The sequence below is a fragment of the Carcharhinus amblyrhynchos genome, chromosome 7 (genome assembly GCF_965287045.1).
Source record: "Carcharhinus amblyrhynchos chromosome 7, sCarAmb.v2.hapA, whole genome shotgun sequence".
NCBI classification, from domain to species: domain Eukaryota; kingdom Metazoa; phylum Chordata; class Chondrichthyes; order Carcharhiniformes; family Carcharhinidae; genus Carcharhinus; species Carcharhinus amblyrhynchos.
Window position 1 is genome coordinate 65,888,125 of NC_137330.1, and position 26,970 is coordinate 65,915,094.

General features: G+C 41.5%; 1 protein-coding gene across 1 annotated transcript in view; it reads right to left on the minus strand.

Moving 5' to 3' along the window:
• nkain2 (sodium/potassium transporting ATPase interacting 2) overlaps positions 1–26,970 on the minus strand; it is a 428,338-nt gene that overhangs the window by 201,663 nt on the left and 199,705 nt on the right. Inside the window, exon 3 of the mRNA XM_080193313.1 lies at positions 24,075–24,155. Within this exon, the coding sequence (XP_080049439.1) occupies positions 24,075–24,155 (81 nt within the window). The remainder of the gene's footprint in view (positions 1–24,074; positions 24,156–26,970) is intronic.

Sequence of the window (26,970 nt, forward strand, 5' to 3'; positions counted from 1 at the left end):
TTGTTGGGCCTGTCACACTCAGGCTGAAGTTTGCTTCTTCCTCCTTATAATTGCTTAGCTGCCCCGTGACTCCTAATTCCAGGCAAGTTTAAAAAAGGGAGTTTAAAGTAAACTATATTTCAGAGCCAACAGGAGCCAGAGTGCTCTTCCTACTCCACATCCAGTGCTGAGGACTTAACTGAGGACTGCTGTCAGTAAGGTAGTAGGCTCAATATTGATGTCCTTACAGGGACAAGGCACCTCTGGCATCCACATTGTTGGCAGCTTGTAGATGATTTCCAGTGACCTTCGGGCCTTCTGGTTTGTGCAAGTCTAACTAACTTTGAGGCCAGAATATGTAAAAGATTGTTAAAGAAAGCTACTGAATATGAAAAATGCTTCAAGTGCAGATCCATTTTGCCCAGATTTAGTTGTGGATCAGAAATTCCCTGAATTCAAGGGGTGTATACATAAGTTACAAACAAAATAAATAGTGAGATGCTTTGACCCAATTATGCATTGCTGTCCTTCCTAAAATCAAGACAGCAACAACATCATTAATAATGGCAAAAGCTGCATCAAATATGAAAAGAATTGAATTTTTGACAGCTGTTGCGATCTAGCATTCATGCTGTCAAAATTCTCAACATAAAACTAGTCAAGCATGCCTCCAGCAGGAGTACGTGGTTGTCAATGTCAAGTATATCTCATTTCACATAGTGAAGGATCATAGTCATGAGCCTTGTATACCTTGGAAATGCATTTTCTTAATTTTCTTGTCAATACCAGGTTCCAATCACTGTATGCAAAGCTTTTTTAATCAACTGAAGAGGTGTTTATTAACATTTATTGTTCTTTTCCTCCTTCATGCCACTATAAGTATTTATAACTCAAGTCTTGCACCATCTAATCACGACTTCTTACACAACCATTCTTAGTTTTTTAACCTGAGCACCATCCTGAATCATGGCTGCTTACCGATCTTAGAAATGTATAAAATGCTGGTTAGGCTGCAGTTGGAGTTTTGCGTACAGTTTTAGTCAGATTACAGGAAGGACATAATTGCTCTGGACAAAGTACAGGGGAGATATACAAAAATGTTGCCAGGGCTTGAAAATTGCAGCTATGAGGAAAGATTGCACAGACTGGGGTTGCTTTTCTTAGAACAGAAGAGACTAAAGGGTGAACTAATTAAAATGTACAAGATTATGAGGGGCCTAGATAGGCTAGACCGTAAAGACTTGTTTCCATGAGCTGAGAGGTCAATTATAAAATAATTGGTAGAATGATTGGAAGGACATGAGGAAAAATATTTTCACCCAGAGAATGGCGGGTGTTTGGAATTCATTGCCTAAATTGATGATTGAGACAGGAACACTCAACTCATTTAATAGGTAGCTGGATCTATGGTGTTGTAGCCTGCAAAGCTACAGACTAGGTGCTGTCAAGTGGGATTAACAATGAATGGCTAGTTTTTTGATTTTCTTCTAGTCAACATAAACACGATGAATTGAATGGCCACTTTCTGTACCATAACTTTTGTATGGTTTTCTAAAGAATAAAAAATTTTAAAATGGCACGCCCTATTGCCCTATGGCCACAGCTGGAGTACTGTGTGCAGTTTTGGTCGCCGCACTTGTGCAAGGATATTTTGGCCTTGGAGGGAGTGCAGAGGAGGTTCACTAGGCTGATACCGGAGATGAGGGGGTTGGACTATGAAGAGAGACTAAATAGACTGGGTCTGTACTCGTTGGAGTTTGGAAGGATGAGGGGGGATTTTATAGAGACGTATAAGATAATGAAGGGGATGGATAGGGTAGAGGTAGAGAGATTCTTCCCGCTCAGAAAGGACAACAGGGCTAGAGGGCACAGCCTCAAGATAAGGGGGGGGGTGGTCAGTTTAGAACAGAGTTGAGGAGGAACTTCTTCACTCAAAGGGTGGTGAATCTCTGGAATTCTCTGCCCGTTGAAGTGGTGGAGGCTTCCTCGCTAAATATATTTAAGACACGGGTAGATAGGTTTTTGGTAGGCAAGGGAATTAAGGGTTATGGGGAGAAAGCGGGAAAGTGGAACTGAGCCACTTCAGATCAGCCATGATCTTATTGAATGGCGGGGCAGGCTCGAAGGGCTAGATGGCCTACTCCTGCTCCTATTTCTTTTGTTCTTATTGCAACAATATTTCACTTTAATTTTCCAAATTAGAAATGTTATGTCTAAGTGTGACTCAGACTTAATGACAAACTGATGACAAGAAGTTCAACGACCTCACATGAATAATCAAAGTCAGCGAATGCATTTACAAATGCCACAGCTCAGTTCACCACGCCTCCATCACTCACCTACCAATAATCTCTGAGCACCATGATTCATCCTAACAATTACAGTTTTATCACACCCTCACACAAGCTGCAATCCTCACACTCACATCTCACAGGTTACACATGCTGCCATCAATTCAGACATGTCAGTTATATCAACCAAACATAGTACACCACACTCACTGTCACACTTTTGTTTCTCTTGCAGGACAAGGCAGAGGAAGTAACCAGTGAGGAGAAGGCTCACTTGCACGGCCTGAACTCCATGAAGAAAACACTGCTGGTCCTAATTGACCATTGCTCAGGCTGTGGCCAGTGATGGGCTGAGACCACTGAAGATGATGGTATCCCCGTATCTTATCATACTCCTCACGTCCCACGTCTCTCTCATCTCACAATGTTTTGTGATTGCAAATAGCAGATAATAGAAACATATACCTCTTACTTCCTCCCCTTCCTGTCACCACAAGTTTACCCATGGGCCTTATTTCTTTCAGACATCCAAATTAGCTGGGCAGTGGAAAAATGAACCCAAACAAGAGAGAGTATTGCAGCAATGTCACTTGATTTCACACTCGCAGCCAACGGCTTGGATACTAATTGTGAGTATTTTAGAGATTAGAGGAAGAATTTGCATGTGGTGAGACATAAGCATGGATGGGCTGCAACAGAGCAGGAGGCAAGGATAGTGCAGCTACCAGAGAGAGCTACACACAGATTTTTCTGCAGAAAACGCAGATGAGCAATTTAATGGATAACCTACAGAAAAAAAAATTGATGAGTATGTCCAATAAAATGCTTGGCATATTGGGAAGCCTGTCAAAAGGCTTGTGCTCAACATCAAAAGTCCAAAGATGTGCAGGTGTGGATTGGTGAGGCTAAGGTGACCCTTAGTGTCGGGGGACTAATAGGGTAGATACACGGGGTTACAGGGGTAGGTCCAGGGTGGGATTGTGGTCAGTACAGACTTGATGGGCCAAATGGCCTCCTTCTGCACTGTAGGAATTTTATAGTTCTATTCTATGATTTCAGGACCATGGAACTATGTTGGGTCCAACTTGGGATATGGATTTGAACAATATTTGGAGACTATCATTTCTAACATGGAGGTGGTCAAGTACACTTGTGAACCCAATCATGATGCAGCATCTGATGACCCATTGCAGCACAAGCAGCAGCCACTCAGATCTGTATTGAAACATCATATTTCTGTCATGCAAGGTCAGCTTCCTGGCATGCAGATTTTGAATGCAGCCACTATACCTCTGCATTATAGCGTGCAGAGAAAGCCAGCAAACTGTGCTCTGGCAGATTACAGGGAATGCTGTGGCATTTTTCCAGGTGAGAAACAGTGGTTCCATGGAGCATGAACTTACTGTCCTCTCTCAGGATGACAGCATTTGTTCTTTCACCACTGGCAGTTCATCAGGACCTTTGCTGATGCCTGACCATTGTTCAGCCAAGAATGCTGCCGTTGATACCAAGGTGCTGGAGTCCAAAACTAGATCCTTGAAGGTTTGCAGCCACTGGTAATGCAGTCCTTACTTTGCATTAAGTCTGCAGTTGTAGCTGTAGCAGGTGGCAAATTTCACCAAGGATGAGGTTAATTACGCCCAGATGATTCACACATTATTCCTTGCTGAGGTTCAGTTGGAAGTGTACTTCCTGAAACCCTGGGTGGGTGTAGCCTCCCAAAGAGAACTCTTCCCCCTGCTGATCCTCCATTTCTTCTAGCAGTCTGTCCTGTTCGACATGGCCTCTTCTTTTTCTTCCAGTCACGCTGCAGTCCCAGAGTAAGGCTTACTGGTCCACCCATGGATAGGAGCAACTGGTTTGTGCAGAAGCTTTGGAATAAGCAAAAGGTTTTTTTGGCATCTGCTGCAACCTCCCTGCAGCTGTTTACGATGCAAGGAAATATATAAAACACCCAACACTTTGAAGAAATTTACCAGAAATTACTACCACTGTAAGTGGTTGATGATCTCTTTTAATACGAGTTGGGGTGCCCATCTTGCTGTTCAGCTATGTAGGATTAAGAGAGGGCTTTGGCTGGAGTGCTGAGTTGCAAAAGGGCAATGCCTTTGAATGCCACCTGATGCCTTGATCTGTCTGCTCCTAATGCAGATGCTAGTCACATCTACACTAACACACTCACCAAGGTGGCATCCCAGCATGGTTCACAGCAAAAGTATGGATTGTGAAGGCTGAACACCATTTTGATTTCTGGGCACCACCTGTAGTGTCTAAACAATGCGCACTACCAAGCCCAATGTTGTGTCCTCAAAATACTTATTAAAGATCATGTCTCTCAGTTCTCTTACATAAGTAGAAGTTAAGCAGTTTCTATAACATCAGTCTTTCACGAGGATGCCATTTACCATCGTGAAACACTTGTCACTGTAGGTGGAATCTTGTGGAGGTGACAGGGGTCTTGGTCAGCCGATGTGACACCCCACTCCCCATCACCACTTTTCAAAAAGACCTGGCACATCGTGTGCCACTCAAACATTTAACAGGCCAGTAGCAGGCCGTCCTGCCAAGGTCAGGCCAGCAGCTCTTCTGCAGTCAGTAACAGCACCAAGAAGGTCATATTAGTTGTAAATACTGTACCCACCCAAGTCTCAGATTGAAGAGGGACAGAGGTACAGGTGAGTGATGGTAGGACGGGGATTCACAGGGGTGTTTAGGTGAGGCAACTGAAGAGGGTAAGTAGCAAAGGTATGGAAATGGCTTTCAGAAAATCCTTCATTCCAGCAGGGTCCCTCAAATCAGGCACTGAGTGCCTTTAAACAAAGGAGCTCCCAGGCCCACAAGCAAACAAACCAGGACAATTTAAGAGCCCCAAATTGGTACTGCCTGGATTAACTCAGTAGTGAGCTTTGACAAACCATAAACCTTCTTGCAACAGACTTAATCAGGGCAGAGGTGAGAAGATGGCAATGTCCAACCTGCCACCCTCCCAACCAAATTCAATGCATTCCCACCACCAAACTTTCCATGATAGGGACTGCAAGATTCTGCTCTGTTATCTTGCTTGCCTTAATTGGCATGCCTTATTGTGCTGAATGGCCTATTTATGTGTTGTGAATAGCATACAAATAGTGAGTAAAAAGTTGCCTCCATAGTTTTCTGTTCAAAAATATTTGGCTCACTTCCAACGTCTCCATCCTTTTCAGTCAAACAATCATCTAGCACCTGGGATCACCAGGCAGAATTGATTTATCAATTCCTGAAATGGACAAGTTAATTGTTTATCATTTACAGTTGTTGCAGAAACAAAAAGCTTAGCTCAGTAGCATTTTAGCCAATTTTCATTTCAGTGTCTTTTTTGACCTGAACACATGATAAAATAGCTCAAAGTGTCAAAATATTTCATTGCCGTTAGTGATAAAGCAGAGAGAACTCCCAAATTATGACATTTGCATTATATTGTGAAACTGGTCAAACGGCATCTTATCAAATATGTTTCAAATCTTATCTGCTAACTTAATTTCTATTAAATCAACAGTAAATGAATCATTGCAATTTATAACACTGTAAAATACAGTCTAGATGTAAAGTATTAATACAGAATATCCCTTTAATTGCTTATTTTATACAATCACTACTGACTTCAATTCACTAGGCAGATGAAGATGTATGTAATTCATTCTCTGAAATGTGTCATGCACATTGCAAATTATCTTCTTAGGTCTTTCTTTTCCTTTTCAAATTCTGGGCTATTTTTATGTTTCTGAAATGACAATCTTCCTAAACACTGGAAGCAACCTGCTATCATAATAACTACTGAAACTGTGCTCAGTGTGTCAGCCATGGCTCAGTGGGTAGCATTCTTCAGAATCAGAAGATTGTGGCTTCAATTCTCACTCTAGACTTCTCACAAAATTCAAGACTGACACTCCCCTGCGGTACAGAGCTGCACTGGAAGTGTGCTGTCTTTTGGAACAAATGTTACAGCGAGGCCTCATTTTCAAGTGGACAAAAGAAAATCCCATGGCTCTATCTCAAAGGTTAATTGAGTTATTTATCCCTGATGTCCTGGCTAACATTTATCTCTGAATCAATACAAAATCACAAAAGCAGATTGTCTGGCCATTATCACTTTGCTGTTTCTGAGAACTTGCTGTTCTCAAATTGGCTGCTGTGCTTTCTGCAAAATTGATGCTCGTGGAAAAGAAGGTCAGTGTCAGCTTGGATAAAAAATTGACTCATCGATAGAACACAAGGTATGGTAAATGATTTTTTTACAGACTGAATGATAGTTGACTATGATGTTTCCTGAAGGTTAGTGCTAGGATCATTGTTTTTTTTTTGATATATGCATATGACTTGGGTATTGGAATACAGACTAAAATTTCAAAACTTGTTGATGATAACAAACTTGAATCCAAATCAACTGCAATTGTGTATAGATAGGCTAGCAAAATTGGCAGACCAGCACCTAATGGAATTTAAGTCAGAGAAGTGTGAGATGACAGGTGATATAGACAATGGCACAGTTCTAAAAAATGAGCAGGGATAGAGGGTCCCTGTTCCAAATGCACAGAATCTGGAAGTTGGCAGGATATATTGAGGGAATACTTAGCAAAGCAGATGGGTTTTGGACTTCATAAATAGAGACACTGAATACAAAATAAAGGAAATTATGCTGAACATATACAAAGCTCTGCTTAGGTGTTACAATCTCCATAGAGCCTGGTAAGCTTTAAAAAGAAATTCAACTTCCTGTTGATAGTTGACAGGATGACACAACACGATTTCATGTTTCAAGATTTCTACAGTAACAAACATACGAAAAATACTCACAACACAATTGTTGTAGGTAACTTTGAAACACAGAACTTGCCCTTTAATTTTTCATACAACTGGGAAACCCACTTCACAGATATGCAGACGCTGTCCCTTAAGTAGCCATTTGATTTTCCAAAGACCCATTCTAAACTGATTCTTAGCTCCTGAGGGTTGACTTTCATTCTTTTCCTTTCCCGGCTAGATAACTTTTAACCCCAGAACGGTCTTTCATGGCAAGGGTTTTCCTGGCAATTCTCCCTCTAGTGCAAGAAAGGCAGACCTTCCAACCTCCTTTCAAATCCTCAGAAATGTGTTTCCTTACAACCCTAATGTGAGTTCTCAGCTACATTACTGTGGAGTGAACCATCGAGGTGAGGTTGTGCGTTTTCTTGAGCCATCCCTGGGGTACAGGATATGACAGTGGAGTCTGCACTCTCCAAATAAGGGCTTTGAAGACCCTAGTGCTGAAAGTTGGTGCTACCTTCTCCATGAGGCTGCTCGCCCTTTTTCTCTGAGTTGCTGACATCCTGCACAGGTGAACACAGGCGGGCTGGAGAGAGTGATTTCAATGTGCAGATTGGTGTTTTAATTTGGTGCTGGAATCTTTGAAACCAGTTCAGTCTGATTTATTTATTAGTGTCACAAGTAGGCTTTCATTAACACTGTAATGAAGTTATTGTGAAAATCCCCTAGTTTTCACACTCCGGTGCTGGTACAGGTATGCTGAGAGAGGATTTAGCATGGCCAGTGCACCTAACCAGCACATCTTTCAAACTGTCAGAGGAAACTGGAGCACCTGGAGAGAACCCATGCAGACATGGGGAGAACGTGCAGACTCTGCACAGACAATGATCCAAGCTGAGAATCGAACCCCCGTCCCTGGTGCTGTGAGGCAGCAGTGCCAACCGCTGTACCACCGTGCCACCTAATCTCAAACAACAGCTGAAGATGGGCAGACTAATCAGCTGCTGCTCCACCAGGAGAGTCGAAGAGGAATTGCATAATTACTGAGGTTCCAAGTGCTTAATTGGTGCAGAATTCCACCTTTCTGATTGGTGGGACAGGCACCGCCAGAGCCACCTGCCACTGCACTTAATCTCAAAACAGGAGAGAATTGCACCCGTTATCTTAAATCATTCAACCATCAATATTTTCAACATTTATTGATATCAGTCACAATCCATACACTTCTTAATTACTGCAGGAGTTCTAACTGTTTATTGGTGTAATGTTGTAACTTACTTAACATGATTAATAAACAATTGGACAGGTTTTCCTGTTGTCATCTGTGGGTTTTTATTTGTTTTCCTGGGCACAATTAATGGTGGAAAATCAAGTAAGTCGGATTACAAAGGAGCCTACCCAATTTTCAATTAAATGATTGGCTGGAAAATTGAACAAGACAACATAACTTGTGAAAGTCCATATCATTGACCAATATTAGTTCATTGTTTAAACCTCAGAGAAAAATTTGTTTGCGCCCACCTTGCGCAACCACCAGTCTGAATGTTAAATGCATTTTCGATCAGTAGTTCTCAAATGACATACAACGTGCAGAATTCTGATAAAGTATCAGTGTGAAAATAAAAGAAGTTTCTTCTACAAAGTAGCAATGGAACGCTGTCACCATGGGTCTCAAGAACAAATGGGATATAGTTCAAGGAGCAGCTCAATAATTTTCATTTCCCTTCAGCTTCCAGCAAAGAATGTGGATTGGCTGTCACTTTATGCAGAAGAGAATGGAGTGTAGACTGCACTATTGCTGTATTGAGGAGGATTGTGTAGACAGTAAGTTGCTATGAATAGAAATGCTTCTCAGAAATGCCCTTTAATAATAAAGTTTCATTCACTAAAAGAGTACTGAAGAACTTCTTTGAATGTCTCACTTCTTATAAAGTGCTCATTTGTAAAATAACAGACACCCGTTAACACCTTTTCTGAAATGTGAGCTTTCTCACCCACATGCTAAATTTGATTCTGGAATTATCCTGATTGCTCTCTTTAATACTTCACATTTCTGAGGTAATGCATTTACCATTTGATCATTCATTTGATAAGACAGTGACAATCATGAAACTCAAATGTCCCAGATACCAAAGGGAGTACACGTAATTATATATTCATTTTCAGAACTACATCCACTTACTTGTAACACTTTATCTCTTAATCCAATATTATTAAATGTAGAAGAGTTTTTAATAAATTAAGAATCATAGGTGACATTTTCCTAGGTCTGAGTCCAGGTACTTCAAACATTATGAAATGAACAGATTGTTGGTAAAGGAGTGGATTTAATTGTTCTGCATTCACAGCAGTAGATGACCCCATGTGCAGGAGTCTAATTATGCAGCATTGTGTTTCTCTTTTGTCATTTTATTGAAGCTGTTGAACTTTATCAAAGTTTTCATTTTGAGAATGAATTAAATCACAGTCCATATGCTCCATATCTACTCCTTTGATATAATTGAAGAATGCCATGCAAGCTGAGCAAATAGCAGCCCAGTGTCCTACCTGCCTTAGGGAATCAATGTGTACTGCAGAGCATTGCTTGAACAGTGCTATGTGAATAAATCCTTCCCAGAATGAGATAAAACATAACCTAGAAATGCTTGCTACAGTTCTAATGGCAGATTAAGATGTAATAACACATCTGTATCTAATAACATGTCTGATTAACATACAGAATGTTTTATTTTAAAAAATTACTGTAGATGCTAGAAATTTGAAGCAACATTTAAAAAAAACTAGACTGCAGTTTAATTAGCTTTTAATGTAAAATCTTTGCAAAATAATAGTTCCATTAAACTGATAGACTTAAACATAATATAATAGAATTGGATTTATGACATGAGATTTTTCTGTGTTAATTGTCTTGTCCTGGTCTTAGGTGGGGAAGTTTCTCTGAGCGGTGAATGTTGTGCACAGTATAATGTAAAGGGTACGGTCAGTCAACTTAGGCACTTGGTCCTCAGGATTTGAGTCATGGTATTGTGAGGCAGAGAACACAGTAACATTCAGTGAAGGCACATGGATCCTGTAAGTCAGCAGCTGAAAAGTCATGAGAGTTATTTGATGGTCTAATGGGTTATGACCTAGAGAAAGGAAGGGGTCAGGTCAACAAATAGCATGAGGACATCAACATCAAAGGGTTCAGAGAAATATTAACAAGAACAATGATGGGATCAAGAGTATCAGGGGGAGGGTAGATAGTGAGAGCAGGAACAGGAATTAGGAGACAGTGAGTATGGGGGAGAATGTGAGGAACCTGTTGTGTGCTAGGATTTTGATTGATCATTTGTGTGTAATTAACATCTTCTGTTTTGTTACAAAACCAAATGTAACATTTGTATAAATGTGGAATATTTCACTCCTGCCAGGGCAGGAAACATGGCATTCAGGGGCACGTTTGAAAATGTCAGTTTTCCAAGGGTGGAATTTTGTTCTCCTAACTTTGTGAAGGTGGGGGTGGGGAAGACAGAGACAAGGCTGGGGGAATGTGGGGGAGGGGGAATGCTGAAACATGAGTGGGAAGGGGGGTAACAGAGACAGAAGTGGGAGATGCGGCATGAGAGGGGAAGGTAGAGATGGAAGCAGGACTCAGGAGGGGGTGAGATGTAAGACATGGTCAAGGAACAGAGTGAATTAATGAAAGACTGACCTGAGGCAAGCGTTATAAGACTATCCATGGAAGAGACTATCCTTGGACTGAAGCCATACTGTTAGAAGCATATTAAAGACACTGACTTGGAGCTGAGGCCACATTGTCAGGGACATATTGAGGAGCTGAATTGGGGCTGCTCAGGCCATGTTAGAGGACTCAGCATGGCACACATGTCTTGATCCTGGTCTTGGGTAAGGAAGTCTCCCTGAGCAGTGAATGTTGTGCAAAGTATAATGTACAGGGCATAATAATCACTTCAGGCACTTGGTCCTCAGGGTTTGAGTCATGATATTGTGATGGAGCACAGTAACATTCAGGGGAGGCAAGTGGATCCTGTAAGTCAGCAGCGGAAAAATAATGAGGGCTATTTGATGGTTTTGGTCGCCGCACTTGCACAAGGATATTTTGGCCTTGGAGGGAGTGCAGAGGAGGTTCACTAGGCTGATACCAGAGTTGAGGGGGTTGAACTATGAAGAGAGGCTGAATAGACTGGGCTTATACTCGTTGGAGTTTAGAAGGATGAAGGGGGACCTTATTGAGATGTATAAGATGATGAAAGGGTTGGATAGGGTAGAGGTAGAGAGATTCTTCCCGCTCAGAAAGGACAGCAGGACTAGAGGGCACAGCCTCAAGATAAGGGGGGGGGGGGCAGTTTAGAACGGAGTTGAGGAGGAACTTCTTCACTCAAAGGGTGGTGAATCTCTGGAGTTCTCTGCCCGTTGAAGTGGTGGAGGCTGCCTCGCTAAATATTTTTAAGAAGCGGGTTGATGGGTTTTTGATAAGAGAGGGGATTAAGGGTTATGGGGAGAGGGCGGGAAAGTGGAACTGAGCCACGACAGATCAGCCATGATCTTATTGAATGGCGGGGCAGGCTCGAAGGGCCAGATGGCCTACTCCTGCTCCTATTTCTTATGTTCTTATGTTCTTATGTAACATTAAAGAGTTCAGAAGAATATCTAACAAGAACAATGATGGGATCAGGAGTAACGGGGGAGGGTAGAAAGTGACAGCAGGAACCGGAATTAGGAAGCAGTGAGTATGGGAGAAATGGGAGGAACTTGTTGGGTGATAGGAGGTGGTTGGAAGATGGTGTCACTGAAAAAACAGCATCATTTTCTCATTCATCTAAGAATGACAGTTCGGAAAACAAACTAGAAAGAAATCCATTGGGGAGGGGTTCCACAAAATTTTTTTGGCCGATTGAAGGGGATTCTATTAATCTCTCTTCAAGCCATGGAGAACTTGGTTCAGACTCGTGTTGGACTCGAGGGTGTAATGCACAAATGAACAAACTTAGCTCCTTGAATAATGTTGCACGTTTAGGCAAAGATCCATTAAGTATAGGTGCTGTGTTGCATCTGATCTTAATTATAACTCTGGTTTAGCCAAAGATTTTTATAGGTTTAGCATTATGGAGTGATGGGCAGACAGTCTGTGAAGGAAAAAGATCCTTCTTTTATCAAAATAAAGTTTATCCTTTTCAAAAAAAGACAAATATTGCTATGATAGTCATTAACTGCTATCAGCACACTGCCCTTTCAAAATACATCCGGTAACACAACAACCGTGGCAAATTATTGTACTTCTGCTTCATGTAGGTTTTGTTAACATTGGTGAAACATGACAGATCTCATGAGAGCTGTAATTGTGCCAACCACTCCTCCTAATGTCATTACTGAATGTGGCAAGTATGATGATTTCCTTCACTCTCGCCTGCCAATACTCTGGCCTTTGTTCAGTGGAATAACCTGATCCGCTTTTTCTCTCTCTCTCTATCTCAGATAGTCCTCAGATAGTCAGCAAATTAAGAGCCGCGATTTAGCGGCCATGCAAGCTGTGAGTGCAAATCCTGTAATGGTTGCTAAATCGTGTGAGAGGCCAAAAATGGGATTTGTGCTGCTGAGATTCTAGTTTCAGATCTTCCCACCCCCTCCGATGATGTGATCAGATTCACGCCCAGGGAGGGCATGACCCTGGTTTGCTTGCATTAGAATATCATTATAGAGCTTGACATCACTACTTCTGCCCTGAATGTATCTTCCTAACGAGTCACTGAGATACCACATCAATAGGAATCATGATTTGTTTTCAAAAAAACCAGTCATGATCATCATGCCATGGGTGCACAGATAAGTGTAGCTCCTGAGTGATGAGGGACATGCCTGGGCAGTGCCAACCTGGCTAAAGTGACACTGCCGGGGGGCCCCACTGGGGAGCCCTTTGAAGTGATTTCCCTAATGTGGAATGGCAGGCTGCATGCCCGAATGCTTCTGGGGTGGGAGGGGTGGTTGCCCTGAAGTATGTGAGGGGGGAGTGTCCCAATGCCTATGTGGTGGTAGTGATGGGGTGTGGTGGGGGGGTGGGAGGGAGGAGGGAAAGAGGGGTATGCCCTGATGCCTATGTGTGGACAATCTCTGGAGAGAAATCTCAACAATGCAGCTGAAGAACAGCATGCCCGTTTTCAGACTGAATCTGAGACTTTGACAAATTTTGGATCAACTCCACCCAATAGTATTTTGGCACCTATTATTTTACTTCAATTCTGTTTTGTGCCCTGAAGCTGACAATAAAGACAACATTAAAAAGAGGCTTATCAATTCAAATTATTCATAGTTATTAGTGAAACTGAATGCTTAATAATGTGTTGTGGAGTTGTTTAATATTCTTTTCAGTTTTGGGCACAAACCATTAATTTTGTAGCAATGTAAGTTTTAACCTGGTCAGATTTCACTACATGATGAATAACATTTACAGCAATGATAACACAGGCTTATTTAAATAAAGCACACAACATACTTTGTGTGACATTTTCTTTTAAAAACAAATGGTCTCCCTCTTCATGCAGTCTATTTTTATTAAAATTTAAATCCCACTGCACTTAATTTCAAGATTCCAGCTGTAGATCTGTATTCTGACGGCTGTCTCAGCCACTGAGGCATGAAGAAACCTAAAGACAGCTGAGGGGGTATTGCACTGATATGCTGTTTCTTTTTTGGCCCCCGAGGCTTTCGTTCAAGCTAATCATATTTTACTATCAGAATGAGCAGGGTATATCAGTTGACAGCTCTGCCCTAGACATTATTTATCCAGGCAGTTAAACACCCTGAAAACTTCCTGATGTACACTATCTTAAATCTCAAATGTGTCAAATTGTCTGTCATCACAAACAAAAAGATACGATAAAGATGGCTAAAAATAGTAATGCACATGGCATACAACTGTATGTATCATTAAATTGATACCTTTGCATGGGTAATTTAATTGATCTTTGCAGTGAGGTGATGGAAACGTATTTGTTTTGAGCAAGAATAATGATGATATAATCAATTTTAATAATTTCAGCAAAGTTCATATTTGATTTACTACATTATGACAACTTCCTTTTCGAAAATGTATCTCAAAGTTAATCTCACAATGACCAGACATTCCTTCTTTTTTTGCAGAATACATCATAAAGTCAAAGATGTACCATTTCTGAGACAAGCCTTTTTCTGCTATTTTGATAGCAGTATTAACTCCTTTAACATAAATAGCTGACACATGAATATCATACAAATATGTCAGGATGTATTTTTCGCTGATCTGTGTCTGGGAAATCGGTTTTTAACTAGGCACTGACAAGGGCAGAGACCTGTTACATCAAGTCCCTGCAATATCTGCATTACCACAGGATTTTCTGGGACTCTCTCTGTGCAAATGGACTTGGTACTTGTAGCTGTTGCAGGTTCAGTGTTTCAGTAAGATGGGATGGATTGCTCACGGCTTCCAGACTCAATTTCCATCTAGCTACGATTATTGGGCATCTCAGCTGGGCAGTGATCAAAGATGTCTGATGCATGCTCCTGCTCCCAAGCCCACATGGCTGTCTTGTGTTCTGGGGGCAGGCCAAAGACTCAAGGCAAGATGCACTTCACTGCCTCCGGTTGTTTTTAAGACTCTGATCATGCGGTTAGACTTGCTTGTTCTGTTTTTTCTGATGCTCAGCTCAGTTGATGGTGGGTTGCCTCTTCCTGGAGTCCTGCTGGGATATTTGCATGGCCAAAGGCAGTAGGTGGCTGGGGATGCAAATCATCGGCAGCTGTCTGCACACAAATGCAGTTCCTATTTTTAAGGGCATTGTCCAATATCCTTTGTTAATTTTTTATTGATAACATTAATTCATAGTCTGGTATTTTAAGATTTTTAAAACTGAAAATATTGAAATGAATGGCAGGATTGTTCGGCATTTATGAGAGGGAAGAAATAAGCATATATTTGAATGTGAGCCCTCATCAAGACTTGGTTCCAAGGTTTTAGTTCATTTACACTGAAACACTCTTAGTGCTCCTGAGACTAATATACTTCTTTTAAATTTTAAATAGTGAATTTATTACACCCTCAGTAGTCAGTTGCTCATTTCCAGGCTGCACATGATCTGAGATGGGGCAAATGTGATAGTGAAGAATATTGTCTTGTATGCGAAAAATTTGCTGCTAGTTTAGATTATTGTAAGTTCATGGCCTGAACTTTTTAGATGACGTGGCCCGCCTCTCATCATCTGAAGGGTCATTGGGGGAAACATTACTCCGACTGCCCTTTTGCCAGTTTAGGCTCCAATGGGTATGATTAGCTGCAGGCTGGACTTCTGCCCCTCACTTGGGAGGAAGTCCCACCTTGTTCTTCATTGCTAGAGGGATGGAGTTTAAAAACAGCGAAGTTATGTTGCAGCTGTATAAGGTGCTGGTGAGGCGACACCTGGAATACTGTATACAGTTTTGGTCTCCTTACTTGAGAAAGGAGGGGGTGCAGAGGAGATTCACTAGGTTGGTTCTGGAGTTAACAGGGTTGGCTCATGAGGAGAGACTGAGCAGACTGGGGCTATACTCATTAGAATTCAAAAGAATGAGGGGAGATCTTATAGAAACATATAAGATTATTAAGGGAATAGATAAGATAGAAGCAGAGAAGTTCTTTCCATTGGTGGATGAAACTAGAACCAGGGGACATGGCCTCAAAATAAGGGGAAGCAGATTTAGGACTGAGCTGAGGAGGAACTTCTTGACACGAAGTTGTGAATCTGTGGAATTCCCTGCCCAGTGAAGCAGTTGAGGCTACCTCATTGATTTTTTTTAAGGCAAAGATAGATAAATATTTGAACAGTAAAGGAATTAAGGGTTACGGTGAGCGGGCGGAGCTGAGTCCACGAAAAGATCAGCCATGAACTTATTGAATGGTGGAGCAGGCTCGAGAATTTTGTCACCCTTCTCCAGGAAATTCTGTGTAGCCTGTTCCACAGAGGCAGCTAAAACACGAGCTTTCTCAGACCGTCCTTTCTTTTACTCCTGCTCCTAGTTCTTACGTTCTTAGAGAGATGCTGGGTGATCAGGTTAGCCAGCATATCGCCAATCCCTGCAGCCCTGAAAGTCATTGATGTCAGGAAGCGTAGTGCAGGACATGTCCCTGTCTACGTACTCCCGAGCATACACCTTTCCATCTTCTTCCATTGGGAAAACGATACAAAAGTCTGAGGTCACATACCAAATGACTCAAGAACAGCTTCTACCTTGCTGTCATTAGACTTTTGAATGGACTTAAGTCCATTCAAAAGTCCATTCAAGTTGATCTTTCTTTACATCTTAGCTATGACTGTAACACGACATTCTGCACCAGGAGAAGTTTCCTTCTCCCCTAAGTACTCTATGAATGGTATGCTTTGTCTGTATAGTGTGCAAGAAACAATACTTTTCACTTTATACCAATACATGTAACAATAATAAATTAAATCAAATCGAATTGAATCAAATCGAATCAAAGCCACAGCACTGCAGTGGACAGAAGTGGAATTACGCCAATCTGTGCGAAGATGAGTGCTAGATCCAGAAGGGGCCCTTATGTAAGGAGGGGAGGATATGCCTGGGGGTTCACTGGGGGAACGACTGGCTTCTCAGGGAGAGACTGAGAATTCGAGGGACGTCCGGAGATCATTGGACCTTAAGCGAGAAATACTTCATTGTATTTTGTCAACGGAATTATTTTCTAAAGTAGGTCTGAACTTTATGCTTCCCCACAGGCAGGTTTCCAGGCACTGGAAGGCATGAAACGGCAGAGGTGGGAAGCTGTAATTAGAAAGAGTCTTCTGATGGAGGACCCATCCTCCACTCATTTCCTGCCTGAGATCTAACTTTGATGCTTTCAGGACTTGTTCCATGGAGGTTGAATATCCCCACCAACCTACAAATTGAGGCTGGGTGGAAATGGCCCTTAAATAGAACATAGAACACAGAACACTACAGCACAAACATGCCCTTCGGCCCACAAATTGCGCCGATCATATCCCTACCTACCAGGCCTATCTATAACCCTCAATCCCATTAAATCCCATGTACTCATCCAGAAGTCTCTTAAAAGACCCCAACGAGTTCGCCTCCACCACCACCGACAGCAGCCGATTCCACTCACTCATCATCCTCCGAGTGAAAAACTTACCCCTGACATCTCCTCTGTACCTACTCCCCAGCACCTTAAACCTGTGTCCTCTCGTAGCGACCATTTCAACCCTGGGAAATAGCCTCTGAGAGTTCACCCTATCTATACCTCTCAACATCTTATAAACCTCTATCAGGTCGCCTCTCATCCTTTGTCTCTCCAGGGAGAAAAGACCCAGCTCCCTCAACCTATCCTCATAACGCATGCCACCCAATCCAGACAACATCCTTGTAAATCTCCTCTGCACCCTTTCAATAGCTTCCACATCCTATGGCCATTAACTGTCCACTCAGGCCTCAACAGCCAGCTTCCCATCCAAGCTTCCCAACCCATAAAATGATGTGTGGTCAGGGCAAGTGGGAAGATGGTGGGAATCCCACCTCTGCAATTTCATGCCTTACTGTGCCTGGAAACCTAATGGCGGAGGAGCGTAAAATTCAGACCTATTGTTTGAAAATAATTCTGTTGACAAAATACAATGAAGTATCAAGTTTAACAGCTTATTGAAACTAAATGAACCAATTAAAGTTGTAAATAAAGAGTCTACAACCACACTTTTCACATTTAAAATATTTAGTTTCATGAGAAACTACTTTCCATTTTAAGAAGCAAGATGACACTATTCTTCAAAATGTCTCAAATGGAGTTCTCTAGACCAAAATGTGAATTGGGGATATGTTAAGACACTCTTGCTCCAATTCTCTGACTCTAAAAGTCAAAAGACATATGGGTGGAATTTCTATGGGGAATTCCCTGATCTAAAACCACAGGACACAATAGGGGAAGAACTCACGGTCGAGTCAAGACATTTCACATAAACTGAAGAATGGTCACTATGCCACTGTGAACAGACTTCCACAACAAATAGGTTGGTGAGGACAATGGCAGCCAGATTACTTCCTTGTGTTAGTTCCTTCACCACCTAATACAGGCCAAGTCAAGAAACTAGGTCTATTGAGACTTGGCCAACTTGGTCAGTATTGGTTCTACTAAACCATTCATGATGATGAACATTGATGTTTCTACTCTGATTCCATGAAACCTCATTGATATTTCATAATTTATAAATCATACTGGGAGCATTCAAAGTAAAACAGAAATTAGCACCCTTTGCTATGGAATGGTTTGGTTACTTGAACATTGCTTCAGATGCTAAATAGTGGATTGGGCATTTGAATGAAGCAGGTCTAAAACATAAGGCAATCTCTTTTTGTCGTACGACCAAGCCATTCTTTCTATTCATTTTTTTGTCTCCAAACTGCCAAATCTTGAAAAAAGACTAAATATTCACATTTTTAAAAAACTTGATGTTTTTAGGACAATTAAAAGTCTTTTAATGCCTTCAGGTGCTCCAAGTTCCACGTGGTGATCCTTGTCAATCGTGTGCTACAGTCATGAGTGCCAGTTAAATATATTAATAAACTGAACAGTCAGGTAAAGTCAGCTCATTTGAGCACAGTTAATACTTAATGAGCAAACGTCCTAAGAGGAAACAGAAGACAGCATTGCACATCCCTTTGATTGGTTGCACCAGTCCTCATGCTCTTTTGTATATTTAATGGAAAGGTTTTTTGCACAATCTAAAACTCCAGAATATGATGTATGGGCTATAATATAAAAATAATTACTGCAAAGTTTTTGCCAGAAATTCATGCTTTGGTGTTGGTTGAGTCATTAAAATTCCTTAGCAAGAATGAAAATCACACAGTAATCTTAGCTCAAAGCAAATATGCTACAACATTATGTCCTGGAGTTAGGATAATGGTTTGTGCACTAAAAACCTTCATAATCTTAGAAAAATACATCAGTGCTTTTCTCTGAGAATGACTGCTCCACGTTTCTTTTAGAAGGCTGATTACATAAATATAGAAATGGAAAAGATTCTGATGGAAGTTCTCAAATTTTGCCCTTTAATAATGACATACAAGGAAAATAATTAAATAAACTGGTTTAATACATTCAGACACCAGCTTCATAAAAATTAATGCTAATATCATTTTATTTAGAAATTAGGGTTTTAACATTTGTTTTATATCTAAAATCAATGTCAATTGCTATGCATGCTACAAAGTTCAGTTTATAATAGTACAACAGAACACTATTAAAATTAATTGCCTATCTTGTTTATTACTATTTAAATTAATTTATGTCTGCACATTTCTTAAACATTGTAATCTTTGGTCATGTCTGCAAAATGGCTCCTTATTCAATGAACAGCCATCAAATTTTCTTTCAGCCTTAGATTTTCTGCCTCTGCTATTCATCCCTGAGAAAGATGCAACAGCCCAGTTCCCAAGGTGGGATCAAGAGCTTGTCAGATTTGGCAGCATGCCGGGTTGGGTAGTTCTAGCACTTCCTGTTTTTATTGCAGATTTCCAGCATTTGGAGTATTTTGCTCTTATTTTACGGTTCCTCGGCCTTTTGGCTAAGATCAAGTGTAGTATCGACATGCTGTATTGGTTGAAGTAGTTAGATTACATTTTAGCTTCTTTTGAAGCAATTTTTTATAGCGGCATCTTGGCCTTTTGGCTAAGGTGCAAATGAGATCAAGCCTTGGAGGAGGAGCTATGCCTGCTCCAATCAGCTTGGATCATGTAGATCAAGCCCAAGACAGGAGGTGAGAGCCCTGTCTTGTCAGCTTGGATCGGGAATGTCTCAACTTGTTGAGACTTTGAATTGGATTTGATTGGATTGAATTGGAATAAAAACTTGAAGAAAAGAATTTTGCTGTTATTTTAGGGGTCAGTATCTTTCTTGACTGGCCAAGGAATGTTGCAATTCTCAGTTCACTGCCAAGAATGAAAAACAGTAGTCCTTAAAGTGGAGTGCTGCTTTTGCCAACCCCTCCCTGCTCCACGCCCACACACCAATATTTTGCCCAGGGCCCTTATAGATGTTGTCCAGAGGACCACCTAAAACAAGCAAGAACCTCATTAAACTTCACAAATCAAATTGCTGTGACATACACATTACCCCATTCCAATTTCAAGGTTCAAATGAGCAGAGCTGAGGCCATGAATGGTCTGTTCATCAGTAACAATGAGTGGTCTAAAACCAACCCTTTCATGCTTCCCAGAGATTATTTCACCAACTTCTTCTGAATGTCAACTGACTCACTATGGGAGCCGCCTGTGGTTTGCCACTTTTCCAGAACCAGTGAGCTGTAGCAGGACACTCATTTGGCTTCTGTAGATCAACGATGAAATGGAAAAGGAAGCGTGGGCAACAAAATGACTCGGCCTGCTGCTAACAATAAATAGAAGTGAACATCCTTTATTGTGATATATCTTTAAGGGAACATCTCAGCAAACTTTGAAGTATTTAAATTGTAAGTGCTCACAAGTGATGTGAAGTTATATCAATGGATTTCCTAAATATAAAAAAAATCCACTTATATCCACAAAGAACAACAAAGAACAAAGAAAATTACAGCACAGGAACACAGGCCCTCCAAGCCTGCACCGACCATGCTGCCCGGCTTAACTAAAATTCCCTATCCTTTTGGGGATCATATCCCTCTATTCCCATCCTACTGATGTACTTGTCAAGTCCCCCCTTAAAAGTTACGACCGTATCCACTTCCACTACCTCCCCTGGCAACGTGTTCCAGGCACCCACTACTCTCTGTGTAAAAAAAATCTGCCTCGTACATCTCCTTTAAACCTTGCCCCTTGCACCTTAAACCTATGCCCCCTGGTAATTGACTCTTCCACCCTGGGAAAAAGCTTCTGACTATCCACTCTATCTTTGCCTCTCATAATCTTGTAGACTTCTGTCAGGTCTTCCCTCAACCTCCGTTGCTCCAGTGAGAACAAACCAAGTTTCTCCAACCTCTCCTTATAGCTATTGCTCTCCATATCAGGGAACATCCTGGTAAATCTTTTCTGCATCCTCTCCAAAGCCTCCACATCCTTCTGGTAGTGTGGTGACCAGAATTGAACACTATATTCCAAGTGAGGCCTAACTAAGGTTCTATAAAGCTGCAATATGACTTGCCAATTTTTAAACTCAATACCCTGGTCGATGAAGGCAACCATACCATAGGCCTTCTTGACTGCCTTCTCCACCTGCACTGCCACTTTCAGTGACCTGTGTACCTGTACACCCAGATCCCTTTGCCTATCAATATTCTTTAAGGGTTCTGCTATTTACTGTGTATTTCCTATCTGTATTAGACCTGCTGACAGTTCCCCAATGTCCTCACCAAGATTGGTAATAAAGACAGTGAAGAACAAACACTTTAACATTGATTCCTATGGGACTATACTTGCATGTAATCAGCAAGTTTGTGGATCATAGGAAGATAAGTGCAGGTGTAAAAAACCTAAGCTAAGAAACAGATTGCTGGCAGATATAGGTTCAGTTGGGGAATGGTATGGTATATTATTTTAATATAGACACATTAACTATGTTGGTTCATTATTATCTCACAGCAATAAAGCATTGTCGTAAGTTAAGGAAGAATAGTTTTAAGGTTAGGGGAACATCCCCCAGAGGCAGGTTCAGATGTGGTAAGGGTGGGGATGCCATGTGAGCAGGCGGGAAGGTGCAGGGTGGTGATCCAGCCACTTTCCTGTTTTGTTCCAATGAAATCCAGGCAGGAAGGCTCAACGAATTTGGGCCCTTAAGGGATTAATTTTGCTGCCGCAAGTATTTAACTGGTGGTGGACAGGGACCACATCAATCAAGCTTTCTGTCAAGAATACCCGATGGGTATCTGAGGCCTGGTAGGGGAGTCACTCCTTCTCATGCACTCCATGTCTGATGGAGCACTAATAGAATAAGACACCCTTCTGACTCTCAAATTGACCACCCCTCCCTCACCCATTGCCAAAGCCTCCCTGTCTGGCCCCGACAAACTCACTCCACTCACATTTTCCCTTGGGCTTCATCATTGATCCCTGTTGCAGAATGCAATACAATATTGACAGGGACAACTGCTCCCATTGGCACTGCTGCTACTAGCGAGCTGCCTCAGCCTCTGATAGCCCGACAGGTCCCAGAAGCAGGGCATCCAAACAGCAGCAAGATTTCCTGAGGGGAAAGTTTCCCACATTTGGTATGAGAGAGTAAGTGTGCAATTGGATCCAAATCCCATTGGATGTCCCAAAAATGGCCACAGTGGGGATAACACTGGTTTCATATGCAGAGTACTGGTCTCCTGATGCAACCATTAAATTATGCCCAGGACTTCGATATGATGTGTTGTTAGTATTCCTAAGGATGTATTCTAGGAGCAGGATGAACTAACAGCTTTTTTGCCTCCCAAAATAAAATGCTTCATTTCATACAGATATCTAGCAATGACTGCTTTGACCAAAATACGTTGGGTAGGATTTACTGCACAACCTGCCGTGTGCTTCGTGGCAGTGGGAGGCGGCCCATTATTGACTGGTGGTTGGATCTTCTGGTATCGCTGTTGTTAATGGCATCTCCCACTGATTGAATCCCTCACTGCCGTGAAACTCATGGCGGTGGTATGCCGTCAGTGGGACTGAAACATCCCACTGGTGTGAATGGCTGGCAAGTCCCAGCCATGATCATGAGAGTGGCAGCCAGCCTCACATGACAATTCAGCATTGAACACAACTGTAGATTAATGAGCTACGGCTTTATTTTAAATCCTTGACTTTCTAGTTCTTTAATTCATGTTTTAAGATCTAGGCTGGAATTTCTCATTGATTGGCGGGCACATCCCCAACCCAGAAGTCAGTGAAATTGTGCAGAACGACTATGGGCTCAAGCCCTGATATTAATGCACTTGTATGCAAAATTACGGTCGATGTGCATGTGCAGGAGTCAGAAACATGTTCGTCAACAATAAAGCAGGCAATTAGACCATTAAGGAGAGAATTGGTGGTGATTTTACATGGCCCGTCCATTGTTATGATTAGCGGACAGGTCAATCGGCCAGGTGGCTTTCCCAGTTTGCAACAAACACATTCCAGGGCAGGATAAAATGTTTAAGGTGATAAAAATAAAAGATGGTGTTGAGCGCCGAGGTCCTATGTGGTCTGCTGTCAGGTGCTTGAAGTTGTAGTGTAGACAGAGTTTACAGAATTTCTTTGAGCTCATTTCATTTACAGTATTGCAACTCTCCTGTCATCGGGTCAGGGAGCTTGCTGGAAATGCCTACCTTTGCTTTCACTTCACCTTGCGCCCACCCTCCCTTCCTACCTGTCAGTATTAAACCTTTCTCATAGTATTTTTCATGTTTGTGCCAGTTAATTGGCCAGACATTGTGAAATTGCGGTCAGGGTCCAATCGTGGCCAAAAACGCATATCATACGCACATCTGAGCCTGCGGCTCATGTGCACCCAATGAGCACAAGATTCAGATCCTAGTCTATTAGTACTCATCTCATTTTAGCTAAGCGAAATAGTTGCACTGCACTATATCATTTTAATGCTGTTATTTCATCAGCCAAAATTCACAAACCGTTATGGCATTTATTCTCTAGAGATAGTAATTATTAATGTATAAATATAACAACATTATTTAAAACAACTTAAGCAGTTGCTCTCCCTTGAGGAGAAAAAGTACCTATATTTCTAACTTCTTCATTGCCGAGAAATATTTAGAATTCCTATCATTATCAAGTTACATTAAATGTCAATGCAATTGCCACTGAAAAAATATCAGTTTTTCTGCGGATTCTATACATGAATGAACTCACTATGTTTTGCATCTGTTTGTCACAATAAAGTTTGCACAGAACAGATATAGCCACAGTCATGTCAACCTATCCAGAATGATGTGACAACCTCAGTACAAAGAACCTTTTAAAGAACTCAAGTCAGATTTCATAGCTTGTGTTATTAAAGGGTGAACAGCTTTGGAACATCAGGTGGCAAATTACCTTTGCAAGGCCTCCAACCTCCAAGTAGAAGCAGATAACAAACACGTTCCATGTGACCCAGAGGACCATCCAGATGGCATACTTTGCGGTAGAGGAAGAAAAGAGAAAAACAGCTTGTAAAATGACTGATTTAAGAATGCCTTACTTTGAACAAAATAAAGATAATGATGTGTGATCATTGTAAACTATATGTTAATGTTTCAACATGTGAAATGTACACTTAGAAATGTCTGGAAATATAATCATAGAATAGACTCCATATAGCACAGAAGGCAGCCATTCAGCCCATTGAGCCTTCACCAACAACGATCCCACTCCGGCCCCATCCCCATAGCCCCATTGTTTACTCTCTAGGTCCCCTGACACAAAGGGGCAATTTAGCATGGCCAATCCACCTAACCTACATATCTTTGGACTGTGGAAAAAAACAGGAACACCTGGAGGAAACCCATGGAGACACAGGGAGAAAGTGCAAACTCCACACTTACAGTCACACAAGGCCAGAACTGAACCCTGGTTCCTGGCTCTGTGAGTTAGCAGTGCTAACCACTGTGCTACCATGCTGACCTTAATACTAAATTACAAATAAATAAAAACTTCCCATATGGAAGGCGTAGTAAACTTTTAATACCTTTTTTAAACAGGAAGGTGAAAATTTAATCAACCTTAGAGTTTTGCAGACATTGGCATGTTAGCACAGTGGTTAGCACTTCTGCTTCACAGTGCTAGGGACCTGGGTTTGATTCCCGGCTTGGGTCACTGTCTGTGTGGAGTTTGCACGTTCTCCCTGTGTTTGTGTGGGTTTCCTCCCACATTCTAAAAGACATGCTGGTTAGGTGCATTGACCAGAACAGGTGCCGGACTGTGGTGACTCGGTGAATTTCACTGTAACTTCATTGCAGTATTAATGTAAGCCTTATTTGTGACTAATAAATAAACTTTACCTTTATTAATAAATTATACATTTGAAAAATAATAAAGTAACATTCAATTGCATTTATCAGAATTTCATTGAGATTTATTCCAGGATCGAGCCAGCACTCGGGTCTCTCAAACAGCAGGTAATGGTTCTGTTCATGCCATTGATGTCCCCTGGAACTATCCTTTGTTTCTTTATTGCCCCTCTAAAATCCCTCTTGCCTTGTACCAGTTTCTCTTTTTAAATGTTATCGTTTCTGTTTTCCATATTATCACAGACTTTCCCCTTTGGATCTTTCCTCCCCCACCATCTAACCCAACACACATTTTTCCCTTGGTTCCATATGTGTCAATAAACTGTTGAATCACTAATTCTTTCCAGTTATGATCAAAGTCCTGAAAGGTTAACTCAGTTTCTCTCCTTACACTGATGGTTCCAGATCTATTGAGTATTTTCCACATTTTTCTGATTTTGTTTCAGATTTACAGCATCCTACATATTTTATTTTTGATGTTGTGCAATTACCAATAAAACCCACTGCTTCAATCTCTCTAATGGCCTTAGGAATGATGAATCAGAGAAATGCTGTCTGGGATCAATGTTCAAATCCGTTTGAACATCAACCTAAAACAGAATACAGTTAATGGTCCTTAATCTGGTGTCCCAAAATTCAGAAGTACCTGAAAATGAGCTACATTCGAAGCGGACATACTGGGTAGCAATTTAAATAAACCCTTTTATTCTTTATTTTTCATACTTTATTTTAAGTATTGTAAGCAAATGCTGTAGGGTCCAAAATTCAAAAAATCCAATACGTACAGTCCCGAGCTGAATACAGAGTCCAGTACCAGCAAATAAAATAGTTATCTTACAACAGTTGTGAATGGTTGTTAAATACCGGGAAGTTGAAAATATATAGACTCCACAGCACCCCATGTATTGGGTGCTATGAGTGGCTTTGCACGTACAAATTGGTGTCTGCAATGTATGCATTGGAGGCCTTAATGGGAAGGGCATTAGCAAAGTTGGGTCCCGATTTTCACTCCCAGATCAGGCATGCAGAGGTAGGCGCATTCCAAGCTCCACCAACCCAACCTTTAAAAATGGCTGCCCAGGTGTTGAATTTTCATCCAGGTAGGAGGGGCTGAATTAGAAGTCAGTGCACCTAACCCAAGAGTGAAAAGCTGGACTTAACTTTGCTAATGCCCTTCCCAGAATGGCATTCAATGCACATATCACATTGGAATTGATAGAGTCACACTAAAGGGTCTTAACTGCTTGAAGCTGTCAATAAAAGTGAAATGACAGACACTTCATTATGAAAGGGATTCAACTCCATCCATGTACAGCAGAGAATCATACAGATTGATTTCCAGCATCCTGGCATAAAGTCTTGAATTAGTGGCAGGCCATTGTACCATTTGCGTTTGAAACTGCACAATAAAGCAAAGTATAGCTATTGCATGACAAGAATAGGGTAGGGTCCCATTCGTAGACATGCAGGGTAGAATAGGTGTAGGGCGATGCGGCGGCGCGGGCTCGTTGGGCTGAAGGGCCTATTTCCCGTGCTGGGTTGTTCTTTGTTCTTTGTTCTTTAATATCCTCTGGCAATGTGACTCATGAGTCAGATGTGCAACTGATACACAGGAGGGCAACATACAATGAACGCTATGCTGTCATACAAAACATGATCAAGCAGACCTTTGGAGTGATTAAACATACTTCTGCTCCTTGTACTGCTCTGGAACAGCCTTGGATTTGGCAAAGAGAATGTGCAGATTTGTGGTGGTCTCCAGTATGCTGCAGAAAGCTCTCTTCACCAGTTATCTGGCAAGAAGTTGAGGATCAGAAGCATGAGAAAGAGGAAAGCAGGGGGCAACCAAAACCTCTTTCTGCCTGAGCTATCCATGGAAAACTCATTCGGCTACGGTACCATAAACACAACCCCAATTCCTCATTCCACAACAGTCCCACAAT